The sequence below is a fragment of the Phocoena sinus genome, chromosome 10 (genome assembly GCF_008692025.1).
Source record: "Phocoena sinus isolate mPhoSin1 chromosome 10, mPhoSin1.pri, whole genome shotgun sequence".
NCBI lineage: Eukaryota > Metazoa > Chordata > Mammalia > Artiodactyla > Phocoenidae > Phocoena > Phocoena sinus.
The window spans coordinates 17494914-17518033 of NC_045772.1; the positions used below are offsets into that span (position 1 = coordinate 17494914).

At 44.3% G+C, this 23120-nt stretch overlaps 2 protein-coding genes across 12 annotated transcripts in view; one reads left to right on the plus strand and one right to left on the minus strand.

Annotated features, from left to right (window-relative positions):
* Nucleotides 1-23120, plus strand: part of SLC41A2 (solute carrier family 41 member 2) — a 228154-nt gene that overhangs the window by 180886 nt on the left and 24148 nt on the right. The window lies entirely within an intron of this gene.
* The window catches only part of CHST11 (carbohydrate sulfotransferase 11), a 287104-nt gene continuing 272246 nt past the window's right edge, over nucleotides 8263-23120 (minus strand). For 5 of the 11 annotated variants that reach the window (XM_032646814.1, XM_032646815.1, XM_032646819.1 and 2 more), the window contains one exon: nucleotides 8264-13923. In XM_032646814.1, the coding sequence (XP_032502705.1) occupies nucleotides 13069-13923 (855 nt within the window). In that variant the 3' untranslated portion in view covers nucleotides 8264-13068. Of the gene's footprint in view, nucleotides 13924-23120 lie in introns of all 11 variants that reach the window. The other 6 variants (XM_032646816.1, XM_032646817.1, XM_032646810.1 and 3 more) reach the window with 2 other exon arrangements.

The window sequence follows — 23120 nt, forward strand, 5'->3', positions numbered from 1 at the left end:
AAAATAGAAGAAGCCATGTTATGAGGTCAGCATAACACCAAACCACATGAAGACATTACGAGAAAAGAAAACTACAGAACAATATTTCCCATGACCATAAATGAAAAATCCCTAATAAAATAGCAAACTGGCCACATCAATTTGCTGATAAAGGGCATCTACAAAAGACCTACAGCTGGAATTGTACTTTATAGTCAAAATTGAATGCTTTCCTCATAACCACTCCTATTAAACCTTGTATGAGAGGTCATAGCCAGGGCAAATAAAAAACCAAAAGCATACCGGAGGAAATTATACTTACATGATTTCAAGGCTTATTATGAAACTACAGTAATTAAGACAGTGTGATATCAGCATGAAGAAAGTCATACAGATCAGTGGAAGGGAATAGAGAGGCCAGAATGGTACCCATACATGCATACCTGGTCACTTGATTTTTGACAGAAGGACCAAGGTGAGAAAAATACAGTTCTTTCAAAAAATGGTCGGAAAACTGGATATGTATACAGTCTTAACTATGACCCTTACTTCATACCATGTACAAAATTAACTCTAAGTAAATGTAGATTTTAATGTATGAGCTAAAATTATAACAGACTCTATAAGAAAACATTGGAGAAAATCTTGGAGACTTTAGGTTGGGCAAAGATTTCTTACATAGGATATAACCTGCAATAAGATAAATATTGGTAAGTGGAACTTCAACAAAATTTAAAACTTTTGCTCTTTGAAAGATACCTTTTAGAAAATGAAAAGGCAAGCCACAGAGTGGGAGAAAATATTTGCAAAACACGTTTCTGATAAAGAATTTTGATGCAAATTTCAGAAAGAACTCTTACAACTCAATAATAAGCCAATTTTTAAATGGACAATAGAGTTCAATAAACACTTTCCAGAAAAGAGATGTAAATGTGTTTATAAAATAACATAAAGTGATAAATACACATACATGTATAATTCATATATACACAATGGAAAGAATCAGAAATGATTTTGAGTTCAATATTCACCGAAATATTTTTAAAGGTTTTTTAAAGAGCAAATACTTTTATAAATATTTGCTTTTGTTTTAGATAGTGGATCATCATTGCTTTTGGCGACAAGATACCAAATTTCCAGTATTTACCTCGTGGCAACACCCAAATGTGCAAACTCAAAAGTGAAGAATACAGCTGTGGATACATCACACGTATATAATTTCAGAGTTCGCAAAATTTCAGAGACTCTGGTATACTGACTCTTATCTGGTTGATAACTTGTAGCTCCAGGCTGACTTCCATTGGAATAAAGTCTATTCTTTGTTGAAGGAGCAGAGGAATGAGAAGCAATCCTCGGTTCTGAAGAGATGACAGGCGCTATGTTCTCCAAAGCGCACCAATGTCTTTTGAAGGAGAAACAGGCATTTGGATCCCGCTGCAGCTGCTGGAGACCTCCATCTGCAGAACAAGAATAGTACAACAGCAGACCATCCCATGCTGTTTTGCTCTAGTCTGCTTGTCTCAATCACAGATCCAATGAGAATTCACTTGCTTTCATTCTTTTGTAATCTTGCTGGGATTCTCTGTGTCTGTTAATGAGGCTGAAGTTCACGGATGCTTCTGGGGTGCGTGGCTTTGGGCTAAGTGTTTTCAGAACATCTGGAGGTTTGTTTGGAAATGTGCCACTCAAGTGTGGGGACTGGCATTCTGTTACGGGAGACCCGCACAAGAGGCATGTCCTGGTGCCTCTTACCCATGTTTCTGTCTGAAAATATACTGTGAGTGCCTGTGAGGGAAGGGCCCGGACTGTGTACTGACTAGCATCTTACTCAATAAGCTTCTTGGAACTAGTGTGATGCAGAAAGAGGAGAGGGTTTGAACCTTGGTTCCCCCGTGTACTTGACCTCTTTATGCTTCAGTTTCCCCATCTGTAAAACTGGATTAGTACAAGATCACAATTCTTATCTGAAACCCTTGGATCAGATGTGTTTTATTTACTTATGTTTGGCTGCGTTGAGTCTTTGTTGCTGCGCGCGGGCTTTCTCTAGTTGCGGCGAGCAGGGGCTACTCTTCGTTGCGTTGTGTGGGCTTCTCATTGCAGTGGCTTCTCTTGCTGCGGAGCTGAGGCTGTAGGCACGCGGGCTTCAGTAGTTGTGGCTCGCGGGCTCTAGAGCGCAGGCTCAGTAGTTGTGGTGCACGGGCTTAGTTGCTCCGCGGCATGTGGGATCTTCCTGTACCAGGGATTGAACCCATATACCCTGCATTGGCAGGCGGATTCTTAACCACTGTGCCACCAAGGAAGTCCCCAGATGTGTTTTAGAGTTCAGAATTTTTCAAAGTTTAGAAAAATAATGCTGTGTAAATAGCGTGTACTACCTCATGCTCCAGTAGTGTATGGAGCTGTACCCCATAAGAAAATTAATTTATATTCACATTAATATTTCTGCAGGAAAATGTAGAAATATTCACAGTAAGTGGGATAAATAAAGACTATAATTAGTCTCATGTTAGTTAAGGTCAGGTTTTGCCGCCAAGTGAGCTTGCTGCAAATCTATGAAAAACCTTTTGGTTTTCAGGGGTCTGTAGATTTAAAAACTGCAGATAAGGCAATGTGGATCTGTACTATATCTAGGGCCACTGCTAGGCCATCCGGCTATTGTGCAAATTAGAACAGTACACCTTCTGCGTGGTCACAGCCCTTGCACGGGTAACTTGGCAATCAGGGTAAGAAAAATGTATCTCTTTCTTCAGGGTAAGTGTCAAATATCAGCCCTATCCTCAACTAGGCGACTTTGTGCAGTGCACAACCTGTGCAACCAGACACAGTTGTTCTGATCATACTCATGCCTCAGAGTTGCTGGAAAAATAAGCAATAATGTAAGATGACCCCTTCTCCCCCACAGCTACAGCTCTGTCTCAGACGGTCTCTGGTTCTCTAGACCAATGCTTCTCAAATGTGAACATGCGTATGAATCACCTGGCTTCTTAAAACGTAGGAGGGCTAGTGTGGGGCCTGAAACTGTGTTTCTAGCAAGCTCCCAAGTAATATACAGCTTTTCCAGAAACGTGTTCCTGATTACCTGATCTCCATGAAGGGCCCCAGTCTCCAGCGACCGTATGCCAAGCTGGGAACGTGTCACTCTTCCGTGCCTCATTTTCCTCTCCTCACCCACACATCCATTTAGCTACGAAAAACCATAGATTCTACCCCCTTCCCAACAGTTAATATTTCTCTGATTCAGGGTTCCCCAATCTTGGCATTTTTGAGCCAGACACTTCTTTGTTGTGGATGTCTGTCCAGTGGGGGACAAAATCACCACTGCTCTAATCCCTCACCTTTTTCTTTCTCCAGCAACGGACTTGGATCACTTCTTTCCCAGGGATAGTTTGATGTGTCATCTTCATGTATGTTTTGGCTATGTTGTAACTATCTGTTAACATTCCTGTGTTCTCCACTTGATTATTAATTATAAGAATTCCCATATTCTCAGCATCCTGCCGAAGGTCTAATATAGACAGATGCTTGACACATCTGAATGAATGAATGAGTGTATCCCCTGACAGCTGCAGGCTCTTAGAAGGGGTGGGGAAGCTCAGGACTCAGCTTACAGGAGATCTGCCCCGGGGTTAGAGTAATAGCGGGCGTGTCTGCAGGGAGCCTAACCATGCAGACATCCAAAGCGGGTTCTGCCCCAAGACACTCCCACCTGCCCTTCAGCCTTTCTCTCTTGGCCTGTTTTTGTCTAGCCTCTTTACGTTGCTCAGAAAGGTCATTCATCCTACTACTGCTCACCCAGGGTGCACTGTGCAGCGTTGCTATACATCTTTGTCCTGAATGGCTGCCCTTGAAACTTGATTTGGGGCTTATATTTGAAGCCCACGTTAACTTGTCTGCCCAGAGCATCAGAATACTTATGGCTTATGCGTTCCATGCATTAGACTCACAGACTCTTCTGAGACCCCGATCTGAATTTCACTTTTGCCATTTGGCTTTTATTTGAAGTCCAAACTTTCTAAATAGTTTGTCCAAATTTGTCGATAATTGGTCCAGCATTCTGGTAAGATACAGAATATAAATATGAGTCTCTGCCCCAATTGCTGGCACAGAGCTCCTGAAACATTTGGCATTGCTAAGTGATCAGAGCACTAGGAGTAACTTTTATTCTAATAATTGGGTTTTTTTTTTTTTTTTTTCTCTGCGGTACGCGGGCCTCTCACTGCTGCGGCCTCTCCCATTGTGGAGCACAGGCTCCGGACGCGCAGGCTCAGCGGCCATGGCTCACGGGCCCAGCCGCTCCGCGGCATGTGGGATCCCCCCGGACCAGGGCACGAACCCTCGTCCCCTGCATCGGCAGGCAGACTGTCAACCACTGCGCCACCAGGGAAGCCCTAATAGTTGGTCTTTGACCCAGGTTCCTGACACAGAGCTCCTAAATCCCTTGCAATTGCCTGGGTGATAGCAGTGTCCTTCGTTCTAATGAGGTGACTCTTGGTGGCGGCACTGGTCCCCAGAAAGACCACAGTTAGAAGCTTGGGATTTTCAGCCCCATCCCTTGTTTTCTAGAGAGGGGAAAGGAGCTAGAAATGGAGTTAATGATTGATCGTGCCTACGTGATGAAACCTCCATAAAAAATTCCCAAAGTGTGGAGTTGGGAGAGCTTCTGGGTAGGTGAACATGTGGAGGTGCTGGGAGAGCGGCCAGAGAGGCCGTGGAAGCTCCGAGCCCCTTCCCATACCTTGCCCTGTGCATCTCCTCCATCTAGATGTTCATCTGTATATTTTATCATACCCTTTTATGAGAAACTTATAAACAATAAGGAACCTGTTTTCTTGAGTTCTGTGAGCCGCTTTGGCCAATTAATTGAACCTGAGGAAGGGGTGGTGGGAACCTCTGATTTATAGCTGATCTGTCAGAAGCACAAGTGACAGCCTGGACTTGGGATTGGACTTGGAGCGGCAGGTGAGCCGTCTTGTAGGAGTGAGGCCTTAACCTGTGGGATCTGACGTTATCTCCAGGCAGATGGTGTCAGAATTGAGTGAAATTGTAGGACACCCACTGGTGTCACAGGGAATGGCTTGCTGTGGGGAAACCCACACACATCTGGTGTCAGAAGTGTTGTGAGTGTGACTAGTGGTGCAAGAGGAAAGACAAAACAGGAGGGGACTGAGCTGTTCCCATCAAGAACACTGGCAGAAACTTAAGTTGCTCGTCTAGTTTTCTGTGACTATTTTAGTCTGAAACTTAACCTTTTAGTCTTCCAGCTCTTTTGTTTTATCCTCCCTTTGCTTGTATTTAATCAGATTTTGCGCTTTGGCCAGAGTCGTAATGTCTCTTCATTAATGGCTGCTTGTAGCAGTATCAACCCCAGAATTTGGCCCCCTCCCCTGTTGGCCCATCGGTGTTACTAATTCCAGTGGGCTAGGGAGTCAACCAGACCTGGGTTTGAATCCTGGCTCTGCCACTTATTAGATGAGTAATTTGGGGCATGTCATTTAAAGGATCCGTCTGCTTCCTTATCTGTAAAAAGAATAAAAGTATCTACCTATGTACACCAAAAACTAACACAAGATTGTAAATCAACTATACTTCAATGAAAAAAAAAACTATCTTAAAACAAAACAAAAAAGTATCTCCCTTGCTGGTTGTTCTGAGGATTAAATGGAGACATTTAATGCATTACAAGTCATACAGTAAACTATATAAATTAATAAAAGTTAGCCACTTTTGTGGTCAACTTCGTTTATGAAGCTATATATTTTTGGAAAAGACTACATGAAAAGCCAACAATTCCAAGCCACCCGCAGTTGAGTCTGTGCTCGTTGTACAGAGAAACTCAGCGTACAGGCATCATTCCTACAGTCAGAGCTCCTTCCTCCTCCTTCATTTCTTCTTTAGACATTTTTCCTTCATCCTGCTGCCAGTTTGGTTCCAGGCACAAAGTTGTGTCTGGCTTAGTCTATCCGGTAAAGGTCCAAGGCTGGATGCAGACACAAAAATATCTTTCTCTAGCTGCTGGCTTTTCCAAACCGTGAAATCTGAAGCCCTTGCTATTCTCCCGTAATGTGACTCTCTATTATTTTTAAAAACAAACATTGAAAAATAAAAAGCAGATTAATAGACTGTTTTTCATTCCAGCGTCTTGTATTTCAAATTAGTGGAGATTTGTAGGAATTTGGAGCCAGTGTTTTCTTGGTAGATCATTGAAAAAGAGGAGTGTAAACTTTGGTTCCCCATCTTAAATCTGGGTGTGAGCTATTTCTTTCCTGCAGCTGCTTCTACCTTTCTATTTTTCTTTTCCCTTATTTCTTCTATCTTAATCTCATTTCAATGCTGTTGCCTTAACTCCCTTTTTGAAACGGTTTTTACTTCCATGGTACCGTCTAATTGCTAACTGACCTCTGGCGGAAAGCCACAAAGAGCCACAGAGGAGCATTTGGGTAGATCATTAGAGAATGTCAACACTGGAAAGGATGAGGTCATCTAACTTTGTGGTTCTCAAACTGTGTTCCTTAGAATCCTAGGGTTCCCTAGAGGTCCACAGGCATCTTACAGAAAAGGAGAGGCTCAGCTGGGCCTCAAACTATCCAATCACAGTATCTCCGTTTCATCTGTTTTACATACGAGTGTTTAGCACACAACAAAGTTTTGAGGCTCTTTTTTTTCCCCCAAAAAACCTGAAAAACCACAGATATAGCTCAATTTTGTCATTTAACAGATGAGGAAACAGGCCCAAACAGGATGTGATTACCTCTAGATTATAAACAACTCCTTGGTGGATGAACTGGGGCTAGCAACCTCAGGGGTTCTTATTTATCTCAACTTTGGCATAATTCAGATGTTGCCGTTTTTCTTGTTTCAAAGAGAAAGAGACTGAGGCACTGTGTTTGTGAACAGTTCTCAGCCAGCCACATGTTCGGAATCCGCAGGCTGCTTCCATTCTGTTCTATCCATAGGTTGTTATGATATTGGGATGAGGCTGGCTCTAGGAGAGGATTGTGGACCAGGGAAAAGGTTGGTTGTTTGGTTGGGTTTTTTTCTCACGTCAGTCTTGCTAGAAAGTCCCTTTTTTGTTTTATACTGGAAATGTCCATCACCCCAGAACCAAGATATCTGATAAACTCCCTACAGGTGAATGTAGACCAGATCAGTCTTCAACTTCTTGTAAGTCATCCCAGGACTCCAGGGACCCACGGTGTGCCAGCAGGAGTCTGGGAACCAGCTGTGCAAAGCTCAGAATTGTTCCCAGGAAGGATTTCCCCAGAGTGCTGTTCTCCACTAAACTCTCTCAGGTTTCTGCCCCCTCAAATGCATTCTTGGCTAATGGTTCCTGGTCGTTTTGGATATCATAACTTTCTGAGAAAATATTTGAAATGACTTTGGGGGCTGACATGAAATTGCCAGTCTTTGTATTTTCTAATATCACTTAATAGCTACCGTTATGAAAGTTATTTGAACACCAAAATGTAGGAAAGACATGACTTGAGAAAGGAACGCTCTTCCCAAGAAAGGATACTTCGGCATTGGATACCCATGATTCTTCCTGACACTATTTTTGTTCACTTGGTGGTGGATCCGTAATAACCTCTGGCCCTGGCAGTGTTCTGGGCCACAGGCCCCTTGGTTTCTGTAGCTTCTGCAGCGTCAGCCAGAGGGCACCTGTGGCACCATGAGAAATAAAGATTAGCTGACCACTGACAAGAGGGCATCTCAGTCTTACTCCATGGGGAGTAAACTAAGACTGGGGTGTCCTCATCCAGCCTTGCTTCCCACTGACGTTTAGTGCATTTACTGTCCCAAGTGAGACAGGGACAGGCCATAACAGTCACAGCCACTCGCCACATTAAAAAATAAGCACATTTCCCATCCATTTCAGAAAACTAAGCTCCATGGTCTGGCCGTTTGCCAACCAGAGCAAGGACAGTGATGACACCAGGAATGGGTGGGAGCCAGGCCACTGGTGGTAAGAACCAGCTGGTGAGTGGACATATCATACCATATCCGGCATGGATGAAAAATGAGACATAGGGCTTCCCTGGTGGCGCAGTGGCTGAGAGTCCACCTGCCGATCGATGCAGGGGACACGGGTTCGTGCCCCGGTCTGGGAAGATCCCACATGCCGTGGAGAGGCTGGGCCCGTGAGCCATGGCCCCTGGGCCTGCGCGTCCGGAGCCTGTGCTCCGCAATGGGAGAGGCCGCAGCAGTGAGAGGCCCGCGTACCGCAAAAAAAGAAAAAAAGAAAAAGGAGACATATCTTCGAATTCAGTATTCTCATGTCAAAATGTTTACATAATACATTTTTTTAAATTAGGGTACAATAAAATAGAGGTACAACTTTGAGATGATTTCTTCTTTGACAAATAAATAAATAGTTCTTATCAATAAAGCTAAAAACTTCGGAACCAAAGACAGGCACTTAAGAGAGGCGTGTCGTCGAGTGCCACAACTCTGAAGGCACATCAACCTAAGTTTGAATACTGGCTCTGCCACCAATGCCCTTTAGCCTTTCAGGGCCTGTTTCCTTATTTTTCACGGGGGTGGTAGCCTACATGATCAGGGTGGGCCTTCTAATGCATCGCTTTACAAAGAATTTACAGACAAAACAGGAATGAAGAAAGCTTCTATTCATCCACTAAACAGAAAGGGCTCGGCTCTATGGAGGTCTTTGCCACGGCCAAGACTGCAATGCGGTCTGCATGTGCGTCTCTCCCACTCCATCCTCTGATACACGTGAGCAGGGCCCCGCACATGCTAAGGGACACAGCCCAGCCCACCCCACCTCTGCAGTCCTCTGTCAGTGAGCCGTGAACAAACCATACACAGAGAGAAGCTTCTTTTCTTTCTTCAATTTAATTGAAGTTACTTAGAAAAATAATCAGGCTTGAATGGCTTTTCCTGGAAGAAGGTTCATGAACATTTTCACGCTTTTGTTGGCAATGTGGAATTCAGCTTTCTTGAACAGTACAGTAAGATACAGGGAGAGTTTTCTACAACAGGCCCTCTACTGCACACAAATATGTAAAAAAAGAAAATCACACTCCACAAAGATGTTAAATTATATGTCCATATGCCATACTGAGCACACTCCTAAGAAAATAGTACGGGCAGCCCCTTCTGTACCTGACAAAGGGCAACAGACTGAAATTCGCCCGTTAACGGCCGAAGGTCAAGCTGGTTGTAGATCCTGCTGCCTGTTCATAGGGTCCAGTTGGTTGTGATGGAAAAGGCTGGAGGAAATACTGGTTGTGGGAACTTTGGGGGAGTGATTAGGTCAGTCCTGCTGACACGAGTGGGCAAGAGATTCTGGTCCCCAGGATCGCACAGAACGGGGCAGCTCAGATTGCGTGTCTCTGTAGGGGATGGTCAGGCTGTGAGAAATCGGCTCTGAGCCCCACCCATCGGGGTCAGAGTCCCTCGGCTTCTGGCCAGGTTAGAACAGGGAGTTCTGCAATCACTACCTCAGCGGTGGTCCAGACCCCACCAGCTAAGGATGTTAGGGACTCGCTTTTGTTCTGGGAATTTTCTACCAGTAGGGATCAGACCCTGGTGCTTCCACGCCTTTGCCACCAGGACACTGGTCCGACCGAAGTTTCCACTGCCCGCTGCTGTCCTGTGCCATACAGCTGAACAGGCAGGACTGTGAAACTCACCTGGTGGACAGGTGGGAAGGAAGGTCCCCTCTGAGACACCAACAGGTCAGCAGACTGCCCTTCTTCCCAGACCAGCTGGGGAGGCAGGGAAGGGGGAGGGTCTGAAGCAGCTGCAGGAATTCAAACCCTGTGGCTAATATTCTACAGTTTTCCAACCAAAGGGACAGGTTAAGCAGGAATGTCCTAGTAAATACAACTTTGTACCTGGTTTTGAAAACATAGCAGCACCTCTGAAAAGTGGCTCGAAGATGGGACACCTGCCTGTACTTTTCTCCAGCTAAGCATGCAATAGAAAGCGTTTTCAAACAGTCTTCTTTAAAAAAAAGGAAAAGGAACGAAAGAACCAAGAACTTTTGTTTCCCAGGCACATTTTCACCCATGGATTCTTTTTAACCAAGGACACAGAGTACTTTCTACATTCTGCAAAAACAGTTGAATTGATATTTTTTAAAAAAGTTTTTATGCCATTAGAAAATAAAATATGAACACAAAAAACGAGGAGAAAGCGCCCCTCATTGACGAACCATACCGCAGTATCGTCCCCTGAAGGACACCCTTTCCCACTAGAGCGAGAAGACGAATGAAGGCATCACAGCTGATCAAAGACGGAGATGTGGAAATGCAAAACGCGGGAAATCCACGTGAATTTCCACTTAAAGTACTAAAAGAACACCGAACAATTCCAAACTATAGAATTGAAGGAGCATTCAGCAAGGGTTGAGCTCTCTTGGCTTGCACTGAGCAACCTTAGGCTTGAGCACTAGGGGGACCAACTGAGGCTTTGTGCCCCTCCCCCATCCCTCCTTCTGTCAGCACCACCCAAGACTCTTCCGGCACTCCCTTTGGGAGGGAGGGAATCGTGGCCCATGTAATATCCAGGATTAGAACCATTGCACTTAAGCAAAAGTTGAATGCATTTGATAAAGTACCTTCATTGCTATAAACCAGGTGGAGACTGTGGTGCTGTTTTATTGTTGTTTTGTTTTGTTTTTGGAAGCGGGGTGTCAGGGAAGCAGTTTTTTATCCTTGAAGACCTCAGATGTGCTAAAGCAACCTAGCCAAAGAATATTCAGTGGAACGCTAGCTCTCTGAGATGATCTGCAAAATAGAGTATCCCGCTCAAAGGTCAGGAAATGCCACCGACTCCATCAGTGATGCTCTTGGGAGTTCACAATGCACAGCACACATTCAAGGCTCTGAAAAGTCCTGCAGAAAGGAAGTGGACTTCACTTTGTTTCCCAAGGATATTTGACTACAGAACCCTTATTTTGCATCACACCAACTTGTGTCTGGGGAGAACCTGTGTTCTCTGAAGCACATTATCAGGAAATGCCAGAAACCTCTTTCATTAGCAGAAGCTTTGTTTCTGAGGACAGTGTCCCCTGCCTGGAAACAGGGTCCAGGAATAATTCCAAGGACAGCTGAAGTCTGTCACTCTACTTGGTAAAACACATTGCATAAATCTCTATTTGTCAAGGGTACAGTTGACGTGCCCTTCGCAAAGGAGAGAGAGCTTAGAAGAAGGTACACAACATCTTATAAATAGCTTCGGCCACCCTCTCCAGTGCACACCTCACTCACATTCAATAAAATAATTTCCTCCGTGAGACATGGCAGCTGCTGCTCACTGAGCTGGCTGTGAGCTTTACAACACAATTTTAATAGCTTCTGTGAATAAATTATTTTTTGTTCGTTTAGAATATTCTTCTCCCCTCTGTTCTATACACTGCATCAAAAACAAAAAGCAAAACTTACCCACACCCCATCCCACCCCTCCCCCTATCATTAGAACTATTATTATTATATACAGTATCTGCTACCAACTCATTCACTAGCTGTAAGAGGGATGTGGCTCAAACGTCAGCAGAGGCGTTGGAAATGAGAAGCATGTACAGACCGTTAATTAGCAAGGAACAGGGAATGGAATGTTTCCAGCCTTCCAGAGGAAAAGGGCATGGGTTACCATCACAGAAGGCTATCCTTGCTGCTCATTGCTGGTGGTTGCAAAGGTGCCGATGGTTTCTTGGCCTTAGGAGGAGCGGATATGCATAAGTGTACCAATAGTCCGCCTCTGACCTTCACAAGGAGTAGAAATGCCAGGCCATTGCAAATCCTCCAATGTCTGAGTCCTGCCACAAAATTTTAATCTTTTACATGGCAAAGAGTAGAAAAAACACTTCTAGGTGGAGACCTTAAAGCTGGGCTGGAAATGACAGGAGGAGACGGTCGGCGAATATTCCCTTTCCTTCACCCAAGGCAGACATCACTAATCAATCACAGCACTCTTCCGTGCCGTGCCTGGCAAATCTGTTCTGGGGCTTAAAGGCAGATAGATACTACCAATAAATTGGAGTGGGCACGTGACAGGAAACATTTTTGTCATCTCTTATGTTGGGCAATGAGCTTGGATTACTCACCAAGTTAAGTGGCCTGTTCCAGGCACGTGGTTTTCAAATTTGGGCCATAGAAAAATGCAAATTTGTAGGGATCCTGAACCTTCTGGGGTGGTTCGTGAATAGTCCAAACCTCACGTTAAGTCCATGAATATCAGGGGTTTGCTAACTGTCAAGCTGGATACTCTGCGTCCACGTAAAGCTTCTTGAGGGCCAAGACTATTGGTTTTGTTTAATGCTCTATCTGCAGGGTCTAGAATTAGGCCTAGCACATAGTAGTTGCTTAATAAATACTTGTTGAATGTAAAGCAACAGCCACTTCACCTTCATCACAACTGGCACTGCCAGTTAAAAAATTCTGTAGAAAAGCCTATTCTACCAGATTGCTAAGTCTGGTGGGAAAAAAACAAAAAGCTACAATCAGCTCTCTCCTTGGGTTAAAAAAAAAAAAAATCACTTTTCTTTCGTGTGAGGAACGTTTGGGTCGACTGAAATCAGTTTGGAATCAGTCCCTTGCAAAGGTGCCTCTTTCTATTTATTTCTAGCAGAATTTCAAGAACGGTGGTATCAACAGACAGCACAATGGTTGTTATCACAGTGACTCTCTGAGCGGTTAATAAGGAGGACATTCAGGCCCCTGCACGAGCTGCTGCAAGCACAGAACGAAACATAGATTTCTTCTGCAAAGACGTCAGAATCTTGCTGCCACAAAAAGAAATCTATACAGAGACCATGTTTAAATAACTATAAATAACGTTAATTAGAATTTATGGGATGCACAATTCATGGAATTCACCTGAACACAAAGAAACCTCTGAAAGTGTCGGGGGATTCATGTCTAAAAAACAAGGACACCCATCCTAGTGCCCTGCAAAGACGGCCGTCCTTCCCTACTAAGGATCTTAAATAATTCTCACTATGCTGCTCGCAGCATCATCCCCAAAGAAATATTAATTTACAAAATAACCCAATATCCATAGAATTCTTTTGACAAATAAAAATCTTAAATTAAAAAGCACGATTCTCGCCCCTCTCCCCACCTCCACCCTTCACTCCAATTTCAGGTAGCTTGGCACTGAGTAATTGAACATTAAAAAATCGAGTTTGTAGACTTCGTACAGCTGCGTCTGGTGCTCTGAGCTGATGTTCTGGAAGAACTCTGTGGTCATTTCATCAGTAGTTCTCGTGGACTTGGCGTAGGTGGGGAACTTCAGGTAGCTGCCCACGCCCGCCAGCTGCAGGACGTAATTGGAATCCTCCTCCAGCGTCTCGTACTTGCCCACGAGGTCATAGTGGATGTGGCACGGGTGGCAGAGGGAGTAGACGGTCTGCCAGTGTTCGTTGAAGGGCTCCTCGCGCTGCGTGTGCGGGTCTATGAGATAGGCCACGAACTCCTCGAATTTGACGTCGTCGCCCTTGCGCAGGGCCTCCTGCGTGGCGTTCTTACGCTGCCGCCTGACGATCTTGGTGCCGTAGCGCTTGTGGAAGGAGGTGTTGTACTTCTGCGTGAACTTGTTCCGGTAGGCGGACACCAGCCTCTCGAAGGGCTCCCGCACGAACAGGAACTTCATGTAGCTTTTCAAGCGGTGGTTGATCTCGGGGATGCTGTACTGGTTCAGGGTCTTCAGGTTGGCCGAGACGTGTGCCTCGTTGGCCGGGATCTCCATGGGGTCGCTGTACTTGCCCCGCCCGGTCAGGACCATCATGAGCCGTTTCCAGTTGGTGCACGCCACCTTGGGCACGTAGCAGTAGATGAGCTCGTGGTCCTCATCCACCACCAGGTGCTTCAGGTCGCTGGGGGTCAGCACCCGCCGCTTGCGGCTCACGGCGCTGTTGGCCCGGCACGTGTCTGTGACCTGGTCCCGCCGCATCTGGTGCAGGACGGCCGTGTTGGAGAGCTCCAGCTGCAGAGGGGACACAAGAAGAATAAGAACTCAGTACTTGTGTGGGATGTTTACACTGGGTCACATCCACGACACGATGGCCAATGCGGGCCACCAAGGCAGCCACTGACAACCTAAATGGCCGGTCTCCCTTTCAGATTCTCCATCAGCTGTCGGGACTATTTTGGTTGTGTTCCACCATGCTTCCTTTGGAGAGTAATGATAATGACCAGCTCTATAACTTACCCATCACCCTCTACATGCCAGGCATTTTATCAGAGCTTCATGTATACGGTTTTTCTTTTCTCTGTACAACAAACCTGAACCATTACTGATTTATTTAACAATATCAAATACCTGCGGCTGTGCCAGGTGGCATGCTGCTAGGCAGTGGAGGTGCAGTAATGAAAAAGTGCAACGAGGTCACTGCCCTTAGGGAGCTGACAGTCCAGCTGGAAAGAAAAGGGAACTGAGGTTCAGAGATGTTAAGAGAGATCACACAGCGAGAGAGTCAGTATTCAAACTCAGGTCTGCCTGGCAACCAAAGCTGCCCACTTTCCACTCTAATCTGATGTCTAGGCCTCCAGTCTTCTTGATTAAAGCAGGAAGAAAAGCATGGAGTTCTGGCATTTGTTGATCTATTTCAAAGCAAGGGGATCCAGTTTTTCTACAAGCCTATCACTGTGGACACCTGTTGCATTTTGCTTCCTCAGTACCAGTGCCTTGATTTTCATCTGAGAACCTGCTTTCCTTCATTCTCAGCTCCCTTTCCTCTCGCTGAGCTGAGAGAATGCACCCTGGAGCTTGGGGTCAGGGAGGAGGGACCACTATGCAGGGAGAACTAGACCGGGAATGAAGGGAACAGAGGAGGGATGAGCAGAAAGACAAGGGGATGTATTCCCAGCGACATCATCGGAATACCTGGCTCCATATGTTGAAACCAGACCCCCAGCTTCTGGGCTTTTGTTGCATCAGTAAATACATTTGCTTTGGTGCAAAAGGCAGTTTAAGTCTGGGTTATATATCACTTAGAACCATAATATATGGGTATTTACATTTATTATCTTTGAGCTTTTCCTCTGCCATATTCATCCACGGATCCATCCGTTCAAACATGTGTCCAGACCTCATAAAGTACAAGGCACTCTGCCCAGCACCCCTAGGAGATATAACCCTTTCCTAAAGGGCTCACAGCCTAGGAGGCGCCAGGCCAGAGAGCTGGCGGCCTCAGTAGGGGCCAAAGGGGAAAGCTGTGTGCTCCTCTGAATTCTAGGAGCAAAGGTTTCTCCCCTAAAGGCCGTTCACTCCCAATCTGAACTAGTTCTCACAGTCTACCTAGAAGAGGCAACATGAGACCACACTGGCCTGGTGCACTGCCATCCTGGTCTCCAACCCCAGAGACTCAGAGACTTTCAATGGAGTGGTGGCACCCTACTGTTGTTTGGCTTAATGCCATGACTCCATCTACCCTCCTGAATGTGTAACGTGCTCTTTTTTTTTTAATTTAATTTTTTCTTTTATATCGTAGCATAGCTGATTTATAATGTTGTGTTAGTTTCAGATGTATGGGTCTTCTTTTAAATATCAAAGATACTAATATTATGATTAAAGTTATAGAGAGACTGGGGCACCAGGGCTATGGAACAGCCACTCTGGGGCTGCAGATGACATGGCTGCATCCCTGACCCCAGAATGAATGGGGTCCCCGTCCTCATACTCGTCTTCTGAGGTCCTTCAGAGTCCAGCACCAACCTACTTTTCCCACCTCATTCCCGTTCCTCCCATTTTATTATTATTTATTATTATTTTTGCGGTACACGGGCCTCTCACTGTTGTGGCCTCTCCCGTTGCGGAGCACAGGCTCCCGGGCCCAGCCGCTCCGCGGCATGTGGGATCCTCCCGGACCGGGGCACGAACCCGTGTCCCCTGCATCGGCAGGCAGACTCTCAACCACTGCGCCACCAGGGAAGCCCTCCTCCCCCTTTTAGAACTGAAGGAAGCTCCAAAGAAACAAATGATTCACTCTTTTCCTGTTGGGCCCAGCCACTCCTATCTGGGATTCTTCCCTCTCCCTTTCTGCGGGTATAAACTGGATAATCCATGAAGGCCCAACACACTCCCCTGCCACATAAGTGGAAGAATCATTCCCTCCTCTAAACACCCTCCCCACCGAGCGTCCTTTACAGCACAATTGCCCCGCCTATTTCATGCCTGGTTTTCTCAAGTGGGGCGACCACTTGATTCACAGGGACCCAAAGCCACAGAGCCGCTGCCCTCTCCAGGCTGGACTGCGGGTGGTCTAGAGTAGGTAATGTGGAGGGATCAGTGAAATCCCCCCGCTCCTAAAGCCACCTGCACCGGCAAGTCAGTAGAGCCAAGGGCCTGGGTGGGACCCAAGAAGCTGGCCTTGTGTTTCCAACTCTGAACCACAATCTGTACAATTCATTCTAGAATATGCACAGGGCAATTGGGATGGGCTTAAGTTAGGAACACTGATGAGTTTATGGGGGACCTGAGGGATATCCTGGGGGCCACTGGAGACAAGTTATTACATCCTGCTTTAGGGCTCTGTGTCTGTCTTCTCTCATGGTTCCCACGACGATGATGGTGTTGGTGATCATGAGCTGGTATGAGACAACAGCAGACAGCTGGGGGAGCTACTCTGTGTCAGGCACCTTCACACCTTCAGGTTATTTAAATACATTATCTTTAATCTTCCCAGCAATTCTCTGAAGTAGATGCTCCCACCACTGGAACTTTCCACACTCAAGGGAAGGAAGCAAACCGAGACAGAGTGCAAATGTTGTGAAAATTCCATGAGCAAAGAGGAGATTCTCTTGCTACTTTAGTCTCACAAGCAACTGGGGGAAATCTCGAAGGAGTTGTCACTGCCCTCTCGACGGTCATTCCCCTTTACAATCCTACACTGTCACTCTTCCCTTCAAGAAGTCGAGTCTATTTCTCTAGCCCCTTGACTCCGGCTGGCTGTGACCTGCTCAGACTAGCAGAATGTGTTAGAAGTGAGGACAAGCCAGTTCTGGAGCCTATTATGAAGCCTTGTAGTTCCTGCCCTTTGCGGCCACACCTTCATACCACACTGGCAAAAGTTTCTCCCTGTTGAATGCAAGTACCATGAAGTGTGAACTTTCTCTTTCCAGGGCTGTAGCTCCAGTGCTTGCAATAGTGCCAGTCATATAGTAGACGGTCACTAAGTATTTGTTGAATGAATGAATGAATCAGTTAATTATCTCTTCAGGGAAACTTGATAGGAAAGGGGGAAGGCCCCTCTGTAGCTAAAGAAATTTCCCAATTGTTCATAGATGTCAGAACGTTCTTTAATAGAGGCTGTAATAGTGATACCCCAAAATTCATGGGGGACCTCAGAATGTGACCTTATTTGGAAATACAGGGTTTTTATTTGCAGATACGATTCATTAAACTGAAGTCATACTGAGTTAAGGTGGGTCCTAGTCCAATGACTAGTGTCGTTATAAGGAGAGAATACAGAGACACACATAGAGAAGGCCACGTGATGGCAGAGGCAGAGGGTGGAGTGATGCATCTACTAGCTAAGAGATGCCAAGGATTGCCAGCAACAACCAGAAGCAGGGGAGGACAAGGAAGGGTGTACGCGCGGAGCCGTCAGAGAGCGCGTGACCCTGCTGACACCTTGATTTTAGACTTCCAGCCTCTGGAGCTGTAAGAGAATAAACTCCTGTTATTTTAAGCCACTGAGTTTATGATACTTTGTTATGGCAGTCCTAGGGAACTAATACAGGAATGAAGCCTTCAGCCCATACCTTTGAGCAAATTGTTATAAAATATAAATGTATAAGAGAGGGTAACATTATATAAGATAATATTTTTACATAGAAGAGTAAGGAAAGGGTATTAGAGCACTAAGTAAAAGTGGATAAGATCTGCAATCAGAAGACCTAGGTGTGGGCAAGACCCTTAACTTTTTTTTTTTTAATTAATTTGTATTGGAGTATATTTGCTTTACAATGTTGTATTAGTTTCTGCTGTACAGAAAAGTGTATCAGCTATATGTATACATATATCCCCTCTTTTTTGGATTTCCTTCCCATTTAAGTCACCAGAGAGCACTGAGCAGAGTTCCCTGTGCTATACAGTAGGTTCTCATTAGTTATCTATTTTATACATAGTAGTGTATATATGTCAATCCCACTCTCCCACTTCATCCCAGCTCCCCTTCCACCCTGGTATCCATACTTCCCTTCTCTACATCTGTGTCTCTATTCTGTTTTGCAAATAAGTTCACCTGTATCATTCTTCTAGTTTTTTGCTAAGATAAATTGTCTTTTTCCCTGGTTCAAGCCAAGGGCCCACAGAGCCATATTTGCTTGCCCCCACCTATGTGAATTACGGTAAAATCAAAGATGAGTATAAAAAAGGGGATCTAAGAGGTTAAAGAGTAGTGACACATTGATCTAAAGTACAGAATATTAGCTAGAAGGCTTGCCTGACTGTCTCTAACTCCCCTGACGTTAAAGGGGAGGAATGAAGATTGTTTTAGCGGTTACACTTCCAAGACGACTTGGACAGTTGACCTTAAAATGTTGGTGAACTCTGTTTCATTCTTTGCTTTCTACTTATTATTATTAGTGAAAACCCTTAAAAAGGAAACAGACAATAAACTCAAAACTGTGTTCATTCCTATTTAGTTACTGTATGGGAAGGAGAAGATTCTATATTATTTGGCTTTAGACTGCAAGAGAAAGATAGTTATGAAAAGAAAGAGCTGTAGTTTTTCTAAAGCAATGGATTAGAGAAACAGGGTCAATTCCTATGATAGACAACAAAAAGGTCTAAGAAATACCCCAAGAAGCCATCCCTAAACCCAGTAGTGATTTTGGAGGAGGATTTTCAGAAAGACTCTTCTTAGGTAAATCCAGATATATCTCAATAGAGCTTGAAAATGGGGAAAGGTTGTGAAGACCACAAGGTGAAAGATGAAGAAGACCTGAAGTATCACATATGGTCAGCACCTGACCACCATTCCCCTAGCAAGAGACAACCATTCTTAAGAGGTGATCACATCAATGAAAACCGGACTCTGCGTCAGAGTCAGATATTTAAAATACTGACATCAAGGCCTTGACTTGAATCATAACTTCTGGGGAAGAGATTTCATAATCTCTGTCTTTTAAAAGATTCTCAAATGATCTTGGTAATCAGCTACTTTAGAAACTACTATTTTATATGTAACTCTCACTTAGACTAGTATGACGTTTTTGGAAGAGTTTGAGAAGAACTGACTTGATTCAAAGGACTCTTCTTTGAATGTTTTGTAGAATTCAGTAGTGATACCATCTGGTCCTGGGGTTTTCTTAATTTATGGGAAGGTTTTTAGATACTGATACAATCTCCATACTAGTTATGGATCTGTTTAGGTGCTGTCTTTCTTCATGATTTAATTTTGGCCTGTTGTACATTTCTAGGAACTCATCCATTTGTTCTGGGTTATCCAATTTGTTGGCACAAAATCTCTTATAATCCCTTTTATTTCTGTGTTGTCAGTTCTAATGTCTCTTCCTTCATTTCTGATTTTAAGTCTTCTCTTTGTTTCTTAGTCTAGCTCAAGGTTTATTAAATTTGTGTATATTTTCAAAAAAAGCAATTCAGTTTCAGTGATTTTTTTCTTATTTTTCTATTTGCTATTTCATTTATTTGCCTTTCTGCTTTGTAAAAAAATTTTTGCTCTGTGTCTCATGTTCTAGGTTTAATGAGGTTGTGATTTACTCTTTTCCTGTTTAACTTTGGTATCATATGTATTTTATTGTATTTATTTTTTAATTTTTTAACATCTTAATTGGAGTATAATTGCTTTACAATGGTGTGTTAGTTTCTGCTTTACAACAAAATGAATCAGTTATATATATACATATGTCCCCATATCTCCTCCCTCTTGCGTCTCCCTCCCTCCCACCCTCCCTATCCCACTCCTCCAGGCCGTCACAGAACACCGAGCTGATCTCCCTGTGCTATGCGGCTGCTTCCCACTAGCTATCTACCTTACGTTTGGTAGTGTATATATGTCCATGACTCTCTCTCGCTTTGTCACGGCTTACCCTTCCCCCTCCCCATATCCTCAAGTCCATTCTCTAGTAGGTCTGTGTCTTTATTCCTGTTTTACCCCTAGGTTCTTCATGACATTTTTTCCCCTTAAATTCCACATATATGTGTTAGCATATGGTATATGTCTTTCTCTTTCTGACTTACTTCACTCTGTATGACAGACTCTAGGTCTATCCACCTCATTACAAATAGCTCAATTTCGTTTCTTTTTATGGCTGAGTAATATTCCATTGTATACATGTGCCACATCTTCTTTATCCATTCATCTGTCAGTGGACACGTAGGTTGCTTCCATGTCCTGGCTATTGTAAATAGAGCTGCAGTGAACATTTTGGTACATGACTCTTTTTGAATTATGGTTTTCTCAGGGTATATGCCCAGTAGTGGGATTGCTGGGTCGTATGGTAATACTGTTTTTAGTTTTTTAAGGAACCTCCATACTGTTCTCCATAGTGGCTGTATCAATTTACATTCCCACCAACAGTACAAGAGGGTTCCCTTTTCTCCGCACCCTCTCCAGCATTTACTGTTTCTAGACTTTTTGATGATGGCCATTCTGACTGGTGTGAGATGATATAGACCCTTAACTTTTTAAGCCTTGGTTCTATTATTTGCAAAATGGGAATAGTGCCACCTACCCTGCAGGGGTGTTGATTAAATCAAATAAAAAGTATGGGTTGGCATTTAGACAATAAGATCAAGTGTAGTTCAGAATTTGTACAAGGTATGGTACACTGAAGGCAGTTAACATATATGCATTCTTTTTTAAATTAATCAATCAATCTTTGGCTGCGTTGGGCCTTCCTTGCTGAGAGCGGGCTTTCTCTAGTTGCGGCGAGCGGGGGCTACTCTTTGTTGCGGTGCGCGAGTTTCTCATTACGGTGGCTTCTCCTGTTGCGGTGCACGGGCTCTACTAGGCATGCGGTTTCAGTAGTTGTGGCTTGCGGGCTCTAGAGCGCAGGCTCAGTAGTTGTGGCACATGGGCTTAGTTGCTTCACGGCATGTGGGATCTTCCCGGACCAGGGCTTGAACCTGTGTCCCCTGCATTGGCAGGCAGATTCTTAACCACTGTGCCACCAGGGAAGTCCCTATGCGTTCTTCATGAAAGAAGAAAAAAAAAAAATCCAAGAAAGAAGTCCAGAAATCTCAAAGACAAATTTCACCAGCTCTATAATTTTGTTGCAGGCCAGCCCTAGGTCATGGAGTTCAATTAATATTTAGTTTGAATGGTAAAACTCTGACTTTTGCGATTTCTGAACAGATATTCATCACCTTAAGAAGAGCATTCATGCCACTTAAAAAACCAAACCCAAACCAGAACTGTCCTAAAGGAAACAGGACTAGGAAGGAAAAAGGGCCCGTCAATTTTGTCCATTTGAATCACTACTGGACAGTATTGAAGGCAATAAATGGCTAAATGAGCAGAGAAAGAAGGGGTCCTCCTTCTTTCCCCCCAGCTTTTTTCAGTTGGAGGCAATTTTCTGGCCGTTTGAATCCCCAGGGAGGTAGCACGTCAGAAAATATTGCACTCAGGACCGCAGAGCCATGAAAAATGGAAACGATACCACAGCGTCGTTTTACATCCAATTGCAGAGACAGAAAATAACTCAAAGGGGCTTTGGAATGTGCTGTTGTGGTTTCTTTCTCTTCCATTTCCTCCTTCTCCACGGCAGTTTAGGTGGCAAACGGTGCACCTGCTGCAAGGAGGCAGCACAATTTCCCTCAGGAGGGCTTTGGGGCACAGATCAAGAGAATAGGCATATTCTCAGTTCTGAGACATATTCCCAATTCCTTCTCAGAGGAGGGAATTCACCCAGGCCTCTAGTGTTGATTTTCTTTTAACAAAATATTTTGTTTTTATTTTAAAACAATTTCAGGCTAGTGTTGATTTAACTTATTTAAAGTATAATGGTACTAAAATATGCACAAATATAAAACTAGGCAGAGAAGACCAGAACAAATGGAAACATTCAAGTGAACAACATTAACCTGACAGACGATGATGTTTACTGGAACCAAAGCCCTACTAGAAACGTACAGGGTACTTGCCGTCTATGCCGGGATAGGCTCTTTGCAGTGTGGCATTCCTCCTGTATGTGCCGCTCAACTTTCCCACTGCTTTCTCATTTCTAGTTACTGTAAAATCCAGCACCCTCTAATATCACTTGACCTTTGCTTGGTCCAAATGCATCGTTTATATATTTTTTGTCTCTGCCCATTTCTAATGAGCCCCAGACAAAAAAAAATTGAGATACACGTTACTACCAAGACCATCTGAACACGTGTGCCATAATTTCACACGGCAGGGCTAGGTGTGGCCCTGACAACCCAGAAATGCTTTAACGTTTTTTCAAAATACAAATAAGATTACAAAATAAAAATATAAAATTAATACAATTCTCAGAACTCAGATCCCTGGGAGCTATATCTGTGGACCCCTTGTATCTTGATTTAAGAAACCTGGATTAAGGGGAGCCCTGGACCGGTCAGAGGGAAGAGAAGCATTCTTCACCATCATGGCCCGGATGGGGCAGGAGAGATTTTGGATGGCGGCCTGGGCTGTTGCAGATATCTCCATTTTTGTTATTAGGACCAACTGCATGTTAGAAATTGTAATCAGGTAAGCAGTGATTTCTAACCTTAAAGAAAATGCAGAACTGGTCATGTCACTTCCACACTTGTCCCCAGTCAGGGTTCACAGGAGCTTTTGTAATGGTCCCAACTCTTCAGCAACTAACAGGTTCCCCGAGTATCAGTTTGACATCTATCCAGGAAGAGGAGGGAGTGAAGAGCATTTCCTTGGTGAACAGCTTGCTCCCTCGTCACGGAAAGAAAACATCTGTCTTCTCCAACCAGGCTGTATCAGTTTTACAAAGAGGGCTTGTGGTTCTGATAATTATCTGAGCTTGAGATCAATCTCTTTCCTTTTTCACTCCCTTTCTCTCCCCTCTTCTTTCCTTTCTCAAAGGTATCTGAAGAGACCATAACAAAGGACATATGTGTAGCATAAAACTGAAAGAGGAAACAACAAATATACTAAAAGGGCTGTGATTGAGGATCTTCTTTGGTGGTGGGCTTCCTTGTAGCAGGGACAAAAGGGGAAACGGGATTAAGTCTCC